The sequence below is a fragment of the Hippoglossus stenolepis genome, chromosome 6 (assembly GCF_022539355.2).
Source record: "Hippoglossus stenolepis isolate QCI-W04-F060 chromosome 6, HSTE1.2, whole genome shotgun sequence".
Classification (NCBI taxonomy): Eukaryota; Metazoa; Chordata; class Actinopteri; order Pleuronectiformes; family Pleuronectidae; genus Hippoglossus; species Hippoglossus stenolepis.
In genome coordinates, this window is record NC_061488.1 from 17,117,422 (window position 1) to 17,132,585 (window position 15,164).

General features: G+C 41.2%; 1 protein-coding gene across 5 annotated transcripts in view; it reads left to right on the forward strand.

Annotated features, from left to right (window-relative positions):
• The window catches only part of espn (espin), a 40,028-nt gene that overhangs the window by 16,808 nt on the left and 8,056 nt on the right, over window positions 1–15,164 (forward strand). For 2 of the 5 annotated variants that reach the window (XM_035160378.2, XM_035160376.2), the window contains exons 8-12: window positions 1,383–1,544; window positions 4,421–4,652; window positions 5,790–5,843; window positions 9,976–10,121; window positions 10,778–11,161. In XM_035160378.2, coding sequence (XP_035016269.1) covers window positions 1,383–1,544; window positions 4,421–4,652; window positions 5,790–5,843; window positions 9,976–10,121; window positions 10,778–11,161 — 978 coding nt within the window. The remainder of the gene's footprint in view (window positions 1–1,382; window positions 1,545–4,420; window positions 4,653–5,789; window positions 5,844–9,975; window positions 10,122–10,777; window positions 11,162–15,164) is intronic. The other 3 variants (XM_035160377.2, XM_035160381.2, XM_035160379.2) reach the window with 3 other exon arrangements.

Genomic DNA, 15,164 nt, shown 5'->3' on the forward strand with positions numbered 1-15,164 from the left:
GCATTTGCTATTGTCGGCCCTCCTCCCCGGAGGATGACAATAAAACCATCTGTAGCGCTCCCCTGCTCACATTGCCCTCCCTCCTGATGAGTGCTGAGGGACCATTTCTTTGACAGCAGACATGAGTCAACAAAACTAACACTGGTTGATAAGAACTCAGAACACGACACCACAAAAGGAGGAGAGGTCAGGGGTCAGCTGTCAATTATTTCCCACTGACGTTCACGCCAGACACCTGCTTGATGTCTGAGCCTCTCGATTTCGTGACAAGTTATGACAGCCATTCACGACTGAAGATGTAAATGAACTTACGTGAGATTTGAAAGTCAAAGTAACTTTACATTTTCTTACGCTGACTATGTAAGCACACTTGTAGTTGACAGTTTTGAAGGTTACTCTTTCAAAATATACTGTAAAATGGGGCTTTTTTTACATTTACACATAGTTTTGTGATATATATTGTTAGGGAAAGTAATTCCTTGGGAAATGGTTTCATGCAAAGTTTATTTGCAGGGAACCCGGAAATATTTAAGGTCAGATCTAACAGCAGCGAACAGTACAGACTCCACCTTGACAGAAATTTTATATTCATTCTAGATGTCAGCGCCAAGTAAGAGTGCTCAACTAAAACAGCCGAGTTAACGACCTCTGACCCCGCTCTGTGGACAGAGGGGTCTCTCTTACATCGGACCTAAAGCTGCATGTGTGTAGTCTTAACATGAAACATGCTACTTTTTTGACTTGAACTGAATCAAAGCCTTGTTCGCTTATTCAAATAAAGCTGCTTTGGTCACACGAGAGAGCTAATCCAACAAAACCCACTAAGAATATTTCACAGTGTGGTTTCACAATAAAAGGTTCACCACAAAAGCAACATTCAATCCATAGAAATCCATTTCCCACTTTTTTATGATTCTGTTCGCTTGTCAAAGATGTCTTATAAATATTATATATTTTTTAGAAATAAATACAGGATGAACTATATATTACTGAATAAAATGTAACTACTGTTCAAATTTAACACCCTATTTCCTGTAAAAAATAAATGTACTACATTGTGCGTAGTCATTTTACCTTGGGTTGTAAATAAGAAATATCAATGATTAATCTGCTGTTTTGATTGTGGATCCAAAACCCTCAAAAATTGACATGAGACATATAATTCCTGTGAATCCTCACATTTCAGAAGCTGGAACCAGGGAGATAATCAAACATCAAAATGTATAATAATTCATTGGATTGATGTCTTTACACAAATCTCTTTCAAAGAATTTTTGAGATAACTGGGGGGGAAAATGGATAAAATACAGACTAGGTAGAGCCAAAGCCTTTTAAAGTCATGTATAACTCTCTTTTAACGTTTGTTATCTTTATCTCTTTAGCAGCTCACCACTGGAGAAAACCACGAGAAGCTGCGGCGTGTGGATTCAAACAGGAAATCAAGGAGCTTCAGCAAGCAGCCCAGTACTGGGGACTACTACAAGACCCTGGGCAGCGACACCACAGAGCCCCGCGGGAGCAAAAGCATGGCGCCCAATGAAGAGGTACGAAAGATCTCTAGCACAGCATCAGGTTCATTAAGTTAAGTAAGTACAGTGGCATTGAAAACTATGGGTACGTCTGGTCAAAGATTATGTAACTGTGAGAAGCTAAAGATGACCCAAATTCCTAGAGGTGTAAAGTTAAGGGTGATGCTTTATTTTAATATTTACATTACAGTTTAAAAATAACAACTAAAGCAAAAGTGGTCAGTACTGAGATTCACCCACTTTCACAGAAGCTAAGAAGCTAAGAGTCTTTCAGTTCTTTGGAGGATTTTTCTTCTGGTCTTTCTTCATAAAGCCTGAGATTCTTGGTCCAACACGCACTGCTCCTTTTGAAGTCGATCCATACATTTTGGATAATGTTTAGGTCTGCGGACTTTGAGGTCAATGACAAAACCTTCAGCTTGTGCCTCTTGAAGTCATATTGTGGATTTATAGGTGTAGTTAGGATCATTTCCCTGTTGTAGAAGCCAAGCTGCTTGTTTCATCTTCAGATTTTTGCAGATCTGTGATGTTAACTTCCAGAAATGGCTGGTATTTAATTGAATCAATTCTTTAAACGCTTCTTATGACACAGGCTGTAACCAAACCCTGTCAGATCCAGTCTCATGCTAAACAAGTGGAAAGGTGTTATTTTCATGAAACTCTGCCCCCTTCTTTCTCCATCTTACATTTGCTAGTTGTGGCCAAAAAATGTCTAGTTTAATTTCATCATTTCCAAAATACATCAGGCTGGTTTAGATCCCTGTGCAAAAGTCGGATGCTGAGTTTTGTGCTGAGAACACAGGAAAGATTTTCTTCTGATGACTCTGATGATTAATATCCTTATACTGTTTGAAGGGCATCAGCCAGCACTGACCTGATGACTGAGAGGAAAATTACTAACCAGGAAGAGTTTATTCATGGTGGTGCATATGGAAACACACACATATATATATATATACACACAATACAATTTTTTCACATTATTTTAAAAGATGATGGTGAAACACTGTGTACTATGTGTATCCACTGGGAAACAAAACTACATCATGTCACAAAGTCAATTGTATTATCACCTTGATGTGGTGCAGCTTAATTCAGAGCAGCGGCTGATTCCAGACAAGGATTGATGTTGTGTCTTGGTTTTGCTTTTTAATGGATACATTTCACAGTCAATTTAAACTTTACTATCAAACTGGTTACTAACAACAACTGCCTTTGTTGTCCAGTTAAGGGTTGTGTGGGCAGCTCAGCTCCTAACAAGGTGCCTTTCCAGGATTAGGTTTGGCCAGGTGATGGCATGTTGGCATTAGGTTACCACTCGGACTGCTGCACTATTTGCCTGTTCATTATGCTACTCAGCATGTTACGTAATCTTGTGTCTTCTTGAGCTTTTGTTTTCCACCTGATGCAAACTACCCCCTCATTTCCATGGCCTCTTGAGTCACCACTCTGTTGTGTAAACTTTGCAAGAACCTACGACAGAACAAAACCAACAATTGCAGACAGAGCAACAGGGAGACAATAACCAGAAAATACCGAATCTCTTATTTTTTCTTGGGCTAATGGTTCTGTTTCATACATAAGTGTGCGTTAGTCCCAGCTTGTGATATTGCTCGTAATTTGTTGTATTCATTTCTCTTATCTTGAATTGAGGTCTCTGAGCTGCCATTAGTTGCTGTTGATCTAGAATTTATTAACACATTTGAACAAAATGCAACATTACTAGTAAAAATAAACATTTGTTTTTGAGTGTAACCTCAATGATTCATCAAAGAAAATTCCTGTCTATAACTTCAGGTGTTCCAAGGTTATTGGTTTGAACCTGCTTGCTGCTACATGCCAGCACAGGCGTCTGAATGAAGAGAGTCTGTTAGATTGTCATCAGTGTCCCAGGGGATTATAATCTCCTGGGTATCAGGGGCGGGGGTGTTCAGGGTGATACCGAGTATAATCCACATTTAGCCAATTAAAGCCTCAGTGGGGCCTTCCTGGTCTCAGAGGCACCGCGGCAGATGGACAGGCTAATCGACAGGAGCAACGGCACGTGCTGCCAAGACCCATCTGGACATGCCCCCCCCTCCCCAGGTCCCTGGGGGGTATGAAAAGTAAAGGGGCCAACAATGATGAGCACGCGTCTGAAGAATACAGGAGGGGCGGGGTCGAGTTAAACGTCACGGCCTATTAACTTGCATCCAACGGGGGGTTATGGCACGCTTCAGAGTGTGTCAGACGCGTGCACGCTGGGGGAGTGGAGGGCGTGGGGGTTAAAGCACTATCACTTGCAGTGACAGATGGCGCCTTCTCACAGTTTTCCCTGTGAATTTCCCCCAGGAGATTAGGTCATATTAGCGTCATTATTAGCAACAGGGTATTATGTCTTTATGGGTTGATTAAAGACGGCAGGAAGCAGAGGGAAGGGGCTTCTATTGTGCCGTGTACATCTGTCACAGCCGACAGTCGCTGTGCAAGAATTTAATGATTGCTCAGCCCAGCAGGAGTGTGAGCTGGCAGGCCAATGCAAGCAGGGAAACCAACTCAATGTCACTGTTCATTTATTTGTTTTTAACGTGTGAATAAAAAATAAAAATCAATAATGTTTATGCTTTAATAATATAAACGCTGGCCAATGAAATGCAAAAATCACAATAATTAATAGGAGCAAAACAATTAAGATTTGGGATTTTAATGAATCATCAACATTCGAGTGTGTTTTTTTAAAGTGAACTGCATGGTGCACCTGTCTCATCCCTGTTAGCAGGGACCAGACAGGGGACAACAGAGAAATACAATTAATGTGGTTGCTAGTAGAGAGCCAGCAGGGGTTACTACAACAAGTGAATGGGTATAAAACATGACGGACTAATTCTGCCCCCGTCGCTCCCTCTTTCCAGGGCTCTGTGTTATTGGAGGAGCCAAACGACAGCCCCGCCCACAGCTCTGAGAATGGCACCACAGAGGAGTCGGTCCCGCCCCCACCTCCACCACCTCCACCGCCTCTTCCCCCAAGCAACCCAACGCCAACCCCCCCTCCACCTCCTCCACTGCCCCCAGAGATGCCAACCAGCCAGAATAACGCCGGTTCCAGCTCCACCAACCAGCGACGCCCATCTTCCTCATCAGGAAGTGAGTGTTCCTTAAAGATTTCTCCTTCCATTCTTTCATTTTTTTTGGTTTCCCTTTATTTCCTACTTGTTTTCCAAGACTAAACATATATTCACAATCTGAAAAAAAGAAGACAACACATTAATGCTTATTTTTTCTCATGAACATTGTTCAACAATTCATAAAATGATCATGGGCACATGTTAATATCGTTGGGTACAGATGAGTTGAGTCTGACCCTCGCATCCTAAATAACAGATTATAAATTAATGATGTTGGGTTTAGATTACCCTGACAACTGGTTTAGTGTTCAGCCATTTCCTTAAGTGCCCTGTTGTCCTGGATGCTGCTGTCCGACAGTGAACAAGCTTGTTTTAGATACAGGGACATTTTAACTGTGAAATATTGTGTTTTTGTTAAGTGGTTAAAATGAAATGTAAAGGAGACCGTGAATCTTGAAAAAGTGCAAGGCCGAAGAATAATGGGGTGAAATGTGGCAGTTTGACCAAAATACAAAAATTCATTCAAAAATTCGCCATAGAATCAGTGATCCCTGCTCAAATTTATTTCGATTCACCGTTTCTTACCGACATACCACAAAAGAATTTACAGAAAAACATTGTTCCCTGTTCTAACTAATAGATAATCAGTCAATAGTAAAAACAATAAATTATATAATAAATAAAAGCCAATTCAGCTCATTGGTGTGAAGGACACATAAGAAATCTACATAACTTTGTTTAGCCAACCTCAAATAAATAAATCATCCAAAAACATTGGGTCTGTGTAACTGGTGCTCGGACGTCCAAAAAAAAAAGGCTGAACAATAACTCAATAATTATTGCAATAAAATCTTAATCAATAGAATTCTAAAAAAAAGTCCAGTATATATCGATAGAATGCTGATGCATTGTGCAGTGAGGAGATATGATACATAACTGATCTACTTCATATTTATAAAATGTTTAGCTGTTTGTCAAGTGTTTGTCTTTCTGAGTCTAATCTTTTCCCCCCCTATTAACCCTTTAATATACATCTCTTCTATCTACATGTTCCCTCTTTCACCTTATCTATTTCCACTTGTTTCTCTCCATGTTTTTTGGTTTGTTTGATTTCTTTTTGCATGCCATGGTTTTTCCTCACTGCTGCTTCGTCAAGGTGGGGCTATATCCGCCTCTCAAGCTGAGGGAGTGGCACTAAGACAGATGAAGAGTAAGTACAGACTGCCAAGCAGTCTTTCAACTAAATCAGTTCATTCAGTTTCAGCTTATACATCACATTTAACCACAGGCCTCCACACATTCCTTACAGGATTATAAGACCATAGAAGTCTTTTGACAGTGTGTCGTTGACCTATATCGAACAGCATCGAATCAACTTGTGTATCCAGCTTGTTAAAGCAACAAGTTGTTCTTCTAAAAAAAATATTTCACTGGAAGTGGTGGGTTTTCATTTCCAATAGGAGAAAAAGCCCCTTTGTACTAAATAAATAGAACCGTGTAGATAGCCTGACATACAGCATGGCTCAGCAGACAAAAGAACAACCCCTACAGGAAGAAGCTAAATCACCATTAAGTCAACAAGTGAACACCACAATTACCTTCAACAAACAACCCATCGGATACATCTAAACTGTGGCTAAATTTAATCATGTTCCAAGTACAACATATAATGTTCTGTGTTTATATATATATATAAATATAAAAATGGCCATCACAGTAATAATTACTTCTAGTGGACAACAAATTACAAGATACAGTATTCAAGTAATTTACAGTAAGAAATATTTCGTCCATTTGTTTCCTTAAAAAAAGGTGTTCAAAGTATTTCAGCTAAATCGTTACATTAATTAAGCTGTAAATCCTTAATTAAGGCATCTTTTTACAATCTATGTTTTACACTTTGTTTGCTAAATATCCCATTGTGTCATTAATTTATGTTCCACCTGCTGCCTAATGGCAGGACAGCAATGAAACACTTAAAGAGCAGTGTATGTTCAGTAATGGCATGATTTGTGCTGCTCCGTTAATCAGGTAATAAACAGGCAGTTGGGTGGTCATAAAATTAAAAACAATCAACACATCCAAGTGCTGAAGAAGAAGCTCAGATAGTGAGACAACAGCAACAACACAGGTGGCAGAGAGAAAATGCTGTTTCCACATCGTGAAAGGTTCAAAGCTCTATTGTTTTCTATTGATCAGAGGGAAGAGGATTGCAGTTTTTATATTGTACAGGACGCATCTTTACGTTAAGCACTAAAGAGGAGCTAGTGCTCTCTAATTATATGATTAGTTCTATAGCATTAACAAGGTTATAAACAGGCAGTTAGGTGGTTGTAAAATTAAAAACCACCAACACATCTGAGAGCTCAAGATGAGTTTAAAGCTCAGATGCTTATTGAGACGGAGGCAACACACCAGGTGGCAGATTTTAAATGCTGCAGGACTGTAATGGTTAGAGGTCTAAAACTATTGTTCTGCACTGATTAACAGGATAGAGTGGATCCTACTTTTATTACGAGACATTTACAGAACACAGCTATATCTGACTGCTTTACGACAGCACCACTGTCAACAGAAGCAGCAGCTTGGCTGCTCTTTAAGTTTTAACCCAGAGCAAAAAACGTTGTGATGTCATGAGAGGCCATTTGTCAAATAATCTCATGACCTGTCACAGCTCCACCCACCTCTACATTCACTGTGACAGAGCTGCTCAGTACACACCCCTAGCCCAAACAGAATTTAACTCACACACATACATAGCCTTTGACTTCAGAAACACATGCATATGAAGGTGTATTGAAACTGGTGTGAGCTCACCCACTTGAGTGCAGTTTAACTTTCCAGTCTTCTAACTGTGGATACTCAGGGGCCTGGCAGAAGGTAGGCTCTTTATAATGCCTATAGTTTCAGTTGCACTTTCTCGATGCAATTATATTTCATGCAATAATAGTTTTACAACACTTTGCTCATCTGGCAATGAAGATTAACTGAACAATATAACTTGCTGACTGAGCATTGAAGGAGCTGTCACATGCTCTAAAAGTGTGTCAGGGTTCAACAGTTCTTTTATCTGCAACCTTTTTACCTGCAAAGGTGTGAGTGTGTACAAGTGCTTATAGATATAATGGATTGTATAATGTGTAATGGAAGTTGTTCACCAGTCTCTCTCCCTCTCTGTAATCCAGTAAATGTGAGGCGAGACTGTATGCTTGTCATCAATGCATTTGTGAGTCAGTTGTGTGTGAGGTTTATTGTGGAGCGGACTGGTCCAGTAGGGTGGACTAACGAGCTGGGGATTGAAGGGTAACTTTGCGTGTCTGTGTGTGTGTGTGTGTGCGTGCGTGCGAGCATGCAGCTGACTGAATCTGTCCAAGTGCGCGCGTGCGCATGTGTGTTAATTCCTGGCCCGGCTTGTCATTGGCTCGCTGTCACTTTCAGTTACTGGTGATTCCTTTAGATTTCCCCCAACAGTGATGATGGTTCTTTAATAGAAAGCTGGTCTCTCCTCCCCGAGAGAGAGAGAGAGAGAGAGAGAGAGAGAGAGAGAGAGAGAGAGAGAGAGAAAGACAGAGAAAGGGAGAGCGAGTGAGAGTGAGGAGGGGTGGCAGGCTAGCACAGCTCTATGTCCTGCAAGACCCCATTGTGGTCGCCTCTACAGGGAACATTTTTACGAGTGGACTTTATTCCCCAAAGATGAGAGATCAATGAGGCATTGAAGAAATTCAATTCTTTGGAGGTTCACATTCAAACAGGTGAGGTACTGTAGCTGTTAGATCCTGGTGTATGTATGTGTGAAATGTAAATGTAAAAATAAATGTGTAGCTGCTATAATGTTTGATATACACGTTTGATCTGAATATTTTACAGTACATATAAAAGTTAGAAGTTAGTTTTATGAATAATGCTAAAATAAGAGCTACGTTGTCATTGTTCCATATTTTTCTACATTACAATTGTTTTGCTCTTTGTATATATTTGTATAGGGTTCGTCATGATATACTATCACCATTCTGAAATGTTGCTGATTTATACATTCATGTGGCCTCACATGACAGCACTACTTTGCCTGATTGACATTTCAAATTTCTTGAATTTGATCTGTCCTATGAAAACAAAGTTCTTCTGTTGTAGCATTAGAGGTTAGAGTTAGAGTTGAAATCTTAAGTTGCTCATTCTTCACTATAAGCACATTAGGATCCATGGAAGCAGAATGTATAGATTTTTCCATTAACCTCCTTTTTTAGAAGATGAAAGCTCAGCTGTAGCTTAACTGTGTATATTAAAATAGGGCAAAACTAGACCGAGATTGTGCGCCGCCTCTCTTTGGACTCACTGTAGTGAAATGATTTTGAATTGCTCCTCCCCATCTAATCCTGGCTCAATGCAACCGTGGACTGATGCAACAGTTGCCTGTTGTGCCAAATTCTCACTGGTTTATTTGCAAAGTCAGTACCATCAATTTAGCTGTAAATCCTTCATTTGGACGCCTTTTTTTTTACAATCTATGTATTATACTTTGTTGGCCAAATATCTAATTGTGTCGTTCATGTTCCACCTGCTGCCCAATGGCAGGACAGCAATAAAACATTTAAAGGGCAGTGTATGTTCAGTAATGGCATGATTTGTGAAACCCAGTTAATTGGGCAGTAAACAGACAGTGCGGTGGTCATTAAAATAAAAACCACCGACACATCTGAGCATAATTGAGGAAGCTCAGATACTCAGTGAGACAACAGCAACAAAACAGGTGGCAGAGAGAAAATGATGTTCCTGCATTGTAAATGGTTAGAAGTACAATGAAATAAGACAATTATTAGACCAACTTAAAAATGTCACTTCAATTACATCAACAGGTACCAAACAAATTATTACAGTTTGTTAAACTTAAATTTATCAAGTCACACAATTGATAACTTTAATTTGAGAACTTAATCCAATTGTGGTATTTGTCTAAGTTGGTGAACAATTCTCTTTTTTCAGTGTATTCTGTTGTTTGCTAGCTGGTCGATCATTTTGATTCATCCAAAGATGTTCAATTTCAGAGGAATATAAGAGGTAGAGAAGTAAATAACATAATGAAACTAAACAAATCTAAAAAAAAACATTGAACGTATCCATGAGACAGTGGCTCAGCACACCGCAGTGACCTCCCATGACTGTCCAATCTGCTCCAGGTCAGCATTGTTACCTGCCTGATCGGATGAAATATTTAACACTGAAATGCCACCCAACCCCTCTCTCACTCCTTCTTCTTCAGTGAGTCTCCCTCTCCCTCTCTCTCACTCCATTCCTTCTTTCTGTCTACCTGGTTTCACTTTTCTGCTCTCTCCTTTTGTCTGCAGGTACAAAATCTTTCAACATGATGTCCCCCACTGGCGACAACTCGGAGCTGCTGGCAGAGATCAAAGCAGGAAAGAACCTGAAGCCCACACCTCACACTAAAGGCTACACCACTGTCTTCTCCAACAGTGGACCCACGGGCAACAATGTAGGTCCACAGCCGTCGTCCACTACTGATGATACATTTATGTAACATCCACTTTTAGAAATGTAGGCTCGGTTTTTGCCATTACTTGTGGATTTGAAGTCACTCTGCCCCCATTTATATCAAGAAAAGGCAAACTGAGTTGAAATTAATGCGAAAGAGACAGAAATGGAGCAAAACAATCAAAGGGGCAAGTAGATCTATAGACGTTTTAGATAAATATATACTGCATTGCTAAGTTTTCAGAACTTTGTAAACTGTGCACATGGTTGACAATGTGACACAAGACCAACTAGAGCCATCAGATGATCTGCAAAGAAAAACACCACCTGCAATACTTTTGCAAAACATACTGCATAAGTCCTTCTAAATGGTGCATAACCATTATGGTTGTCATTGGTCTCTTAAGGCCAAGGAGTAACTGGTACTTCATGAAGAGGCAACATGGTCAGCATGGTCTCCACAAAATGTAGCATTAACCTTTGGCTCAGTAAAGGATGATTAAAAGATAGATCACCCCTCTCAGGAAACTAGTTCATCTATCGTAATCAAATGAATCCTCTACATCATGTGACATTAAATGTGCCCAGCAATGCTTGGTAACGCCTGCGGTTGCTTAAGATGTTTCTCTGTGTATCTTTGTTCTTATTTTCCTCCAGGGTAACGCTTCCTCTCCACCAGAGACACGCACATCTAGCCCACCAGCCAAACCATCATCTCCTCCACCATCCAATACGCCTGTCACCTCCCCACCCACCACCCCAAGTCCCAGTCCTAGTCCTACAGGCTCTGGATCTGGCAGAACCATATCGACCTCTGCGAGCTACGAGCAACTGCCCTCTAACTCTGTGATCAATGGGAACAGTGGTGGTGGTGGTGGCCCCGCAGGAGCAGAGTCGGGACGGAAGACGAGCCTTGCTGACGTGGAGGCGCTAGTGCCTACTCATGATGAACAGGGAAAAGCAATACCTGAATGGAAGAGGCAGGTGATGGTGCGGAAGCTTCAGGTCAAGATCCAAGAGGAGGACGAGCACAAGCGCAAGGTAGGCATGGTGCTGCAAGGCTTCACTAAGGTTCTAGATATTTTGTTGTGTCTTAGCTATCCCCATTTGTGGTTCTTAAATTTTAAATGCTCTGTAAACTTGATGGCTTCAGTGAATTTTAAATAATTGCCACCACAAAGGGGATAACAGGCGTTTGGATTTGAGTGTGGTCTTTTGTGATTTTGAACAACAAGGTTGTATTAGTATGTTTTTAATATTCATGCATGACATATGTTTAGGTTTTTTAGACTTGTTAGTCAGCCAGTAATTTGAGGGTGCCGCAATTAGGGGCTTACTGCTTTTTGAACATTTTTGCACGTTAATTGCCACAACCTCGGTTATTCTCATCATCAAAACAAATGCAAGGGCCTAAGTTACCCATGGTTTCAGTCAAATACTGAAATGTCTTTCGAATTTTGATCATGTGGCATCTCCCAATTTTAAAGTTCAATAGTCACTGCAATGTGTGGTAATACACACAAGGAATAAAACAGTAAGTACAATGTACCAATCTGAACAGTCTTAAAGCCAAGAGGACTTTCACAATAACTTTGTATGTGTAGATGCAGTGGCATCATTAGAAGTATGAAACTAATCTGAACACAAAGTATTTAAATATCCACTGTAAATAACACATTTTTACCATTCGCTTGAGGTTATATTGGACGTAGTTCGCTCTGACTGTAGACATGTGCTCACTAATTTAGTTCTTTGTTTTTTTTGCATGTTTACTTTTTATATTTATTGAACATAGTTTTTGGATTGCAGTGAAATGAATACTTGGCTACAGTGCCCATCACATCATTAACACACTTGGCGTACGGACACAGTGTGGGCTGGTGTTTGATGGGAGTTTTGCGGCTTCAAGTTGTTACATGCCGATTCAGTGGTGTGATGCCGGACCCATTCACACTACAGGTCAACCTGTAATAATAACAATAATGAAAGAATATTGATAATTTGACCAACTACATTTGTTCACTACTGTTAAAGTTGCAAACTACTTCATAGAAAATGTACATTATTTGTATACATTTTTTGGAAAGCAGATCACGACCTTAGTAATTCTACATCATTCAGAAAAACATAGCTGCATTGACCTCTCTCGGTTGACAGTTTCAACTCATGCACCTTTAGTGACAGTATTTTCCTGTCACTGTTGGGTGTGGACTGAAGTGTGTCTGTCAGCTGCACTTGTGCCAGTACCAGACAGTGATGTCACACTGCAGTGTGACATCATGTTTGGGTTGCAGACCCAAACATGATGCAGCAAGATGAAATGCAGCAAGATGAAATTATCACCTGCTTGATATCAGTATAAACAAAATTCTCAGCGTGTACAAAGTCACTCTTTAAACATGAAAAACTGAAAAGAAAAGAAAGAAAACTAGGGGAAAACTAGAAGATTGAGCAAATATAGATGTTAAAATGTCTCAGTGTCAAATGCCTAAACATACATAATATAATCTTGTAACTTACATCTAAATTCTACATATCTACTATATAAATAGTAGCTTTTAATGTTCTTTCACTCAAAATAAATGAAGGAAGATTTATCCATTTTAATGAGGCAGTGCCATTGCACCACTAAATCCATGTAAAACCTGTGTGTGAGGATGGACTTGCACTGAAGCATGTATTCACACCAGGAAGTTAGAGCTGAAGAAACCTTCCCTCCTTCCCCTGTTTCTTGTCTTCTGGTCTCCTTTGACCTCTGATTTAGTTTGCGGCAAGTGGACACTACCAGCCTCAGGAATGGCACTACTCCCACATCCACAATGCCATTTTGGGCCCATTTGGGGAACTGATGACAGAGGCTGACCTAAATCGTATTGAGAAGCAAATTGAGAACCTCCAGGTCATGCACAAGGTGTCAGAAGTCGAGAGGGAGCTGGAAGAATTAGAGCATGAGCTGCACCAGCTCCTACCAGTTTCTGCTGCCCTCCACCAAGGGCACTTCTCAGTTAATCCAAAGCAGGTGCATGGCCAAGCTGAAGATCTTCCAGCCTGGTGCAGTAAGATTTCCACACTGCTCAAGAGTATGGCCATTCTTCTTGCCACGCTGGGGGGAAAAGAGATAGATATCTTGGATCTTATATGTCCGGTACATTCTCAGGAAGAGGCAAGGAGTTTGAGCACAGGTCAGTCTGAAACAGCAGGATCAGCTGGTGCTGGATTTATTGGACGGTCTCAGTCCTTCTCAACGAGAGAGGACGTGGAGAACGAGATAAAGCAGTGTGGAGTTTCAGTGAAGAACCTCAAGGCCAATTATGAAATTCAGGATCAGTCACAGTCTGTAGACAACAAAGCAAATAGGGTATACAAACGTAAGAGATCCCTCCCTATGGTCAGCGAGTCTAACCATGCTCCAGAGACAATTCAGGAAGCTGTCCCTTGTTCCTCTGCTACAGTCCTTGAATCTAATAGCAATGGACATTTACCCTCAGTGGAGGAATCAGTCTTACAAATGGTTGAAGAACCCGTTATCATTGCATCTCATGCTCCTCAGACGTATGCCCCTCATGAGATAATGGCTCCAACTAACATTGAACAGTTCAATCAGGTTCTTTCTGCAGACCCTATTTTAAACAATGGCCAACTAACAAGAACCTTGGAGGTGCAGACAGATCTAAGCTATGTCCAGGAATGCATTGAAATGAGGAAAGAGAGGATCGTATTCTTGTTCCTCGAACACTGGCGCAAGTACACAATCTCGGAGTGTTATCGGACTAAATATGCAAGCAGGAGAGGAAATTTAGATGTGGGCTGGGAGGACTACAACCAATTCAGTGCACAGATTGGTACGGAGATACACAGTGAAGATGACAAACTCCTCCTTTTCATGAAGTCGAAGCAGGTAGTAGGGAATCTGATCGGCCACTGGAGGACAATCATGAGTCAAGTGCCCACACGCCAGATCCGCAGGCTGAGTCGTGCCCAGATGATCTACTGGCCAGAGCACTTCTTGCCACACATCAATGGGTCACCTGTGAGTTATGAAAGCCTAACACTCGACCTTTTCATGCTTGGATACTTCCAGTTGCTGGAGATGAACATGTCTCGCAGTGAGCGCAAATTCCGCCACCTTTTGTGCTATGAGATGTTTGACCGTCTCGGAAGCCATAAATGGGAGATTATACGGCAGTTTCACAAGGAGGTCATGGAAGAAATTGAGAGAGGGAAGCGAGACTGGCCCGACGGTTTTGAAGACATAAAGTTGAAGTATTTTGGAGACTGTGATGAGGGGGGAGGTGTAATGACAGCTTCTCTATATTGTATGTCTCCTGAAACGCCCATCATGGCAACCCAGGAATCACTTCCTCCCCCACCTTCGCATCCTCCACCTCCTCCGCCACCAACCCATCCTGCACCTCCGCTTCCAAATACACAGTCTACTCCACCTGCGCTACCTGCCCCACCCAACCCATCAGATGGGCTACCATCATCACCTGCTGCAACCCAGGACGTTTTTTCTAATAATGGCCAGTGTGTAGAGCAGAGAACCCTGAAAACCTCAACGGAGGACAACGCTCAGGGGGATGTGAAATCCAGTGAGCAGATGTCATCAAGTGAGACGGTGGTTTCTAATGGAAATAGTTCAGTCCAGGATCATATACAGAGCTCGACAACTGAAACTGTACAACAAGCTGACACAACAGCAAAAGCTGAGACAACACAGGACACAACAGAAAGCTCAGGAGTAGATCCAGTGAAAGATATTCCACCTGTTACTGTTAAAATCATAGAGGGACCTCATGTTGATAAACCTCCACCAAGAGATGAACTTAATGGAGACTCAATTAAACTTATTTATGAGCTAAAAGAGTTCAGCAATGAAGAGATCATCAGATACATTGACCGAAGCTTTGCTTTTTGGAAAGAAAAGGAAGCTGAGCTTTTTGATATTTAACATCTATGGATTTGGGCTGGACTAACAGCCCAGTTCACCTGTACGACCAAAGAGAGAAGAACAGGACCAGGAAAAACGGATGTGCACGGTGGA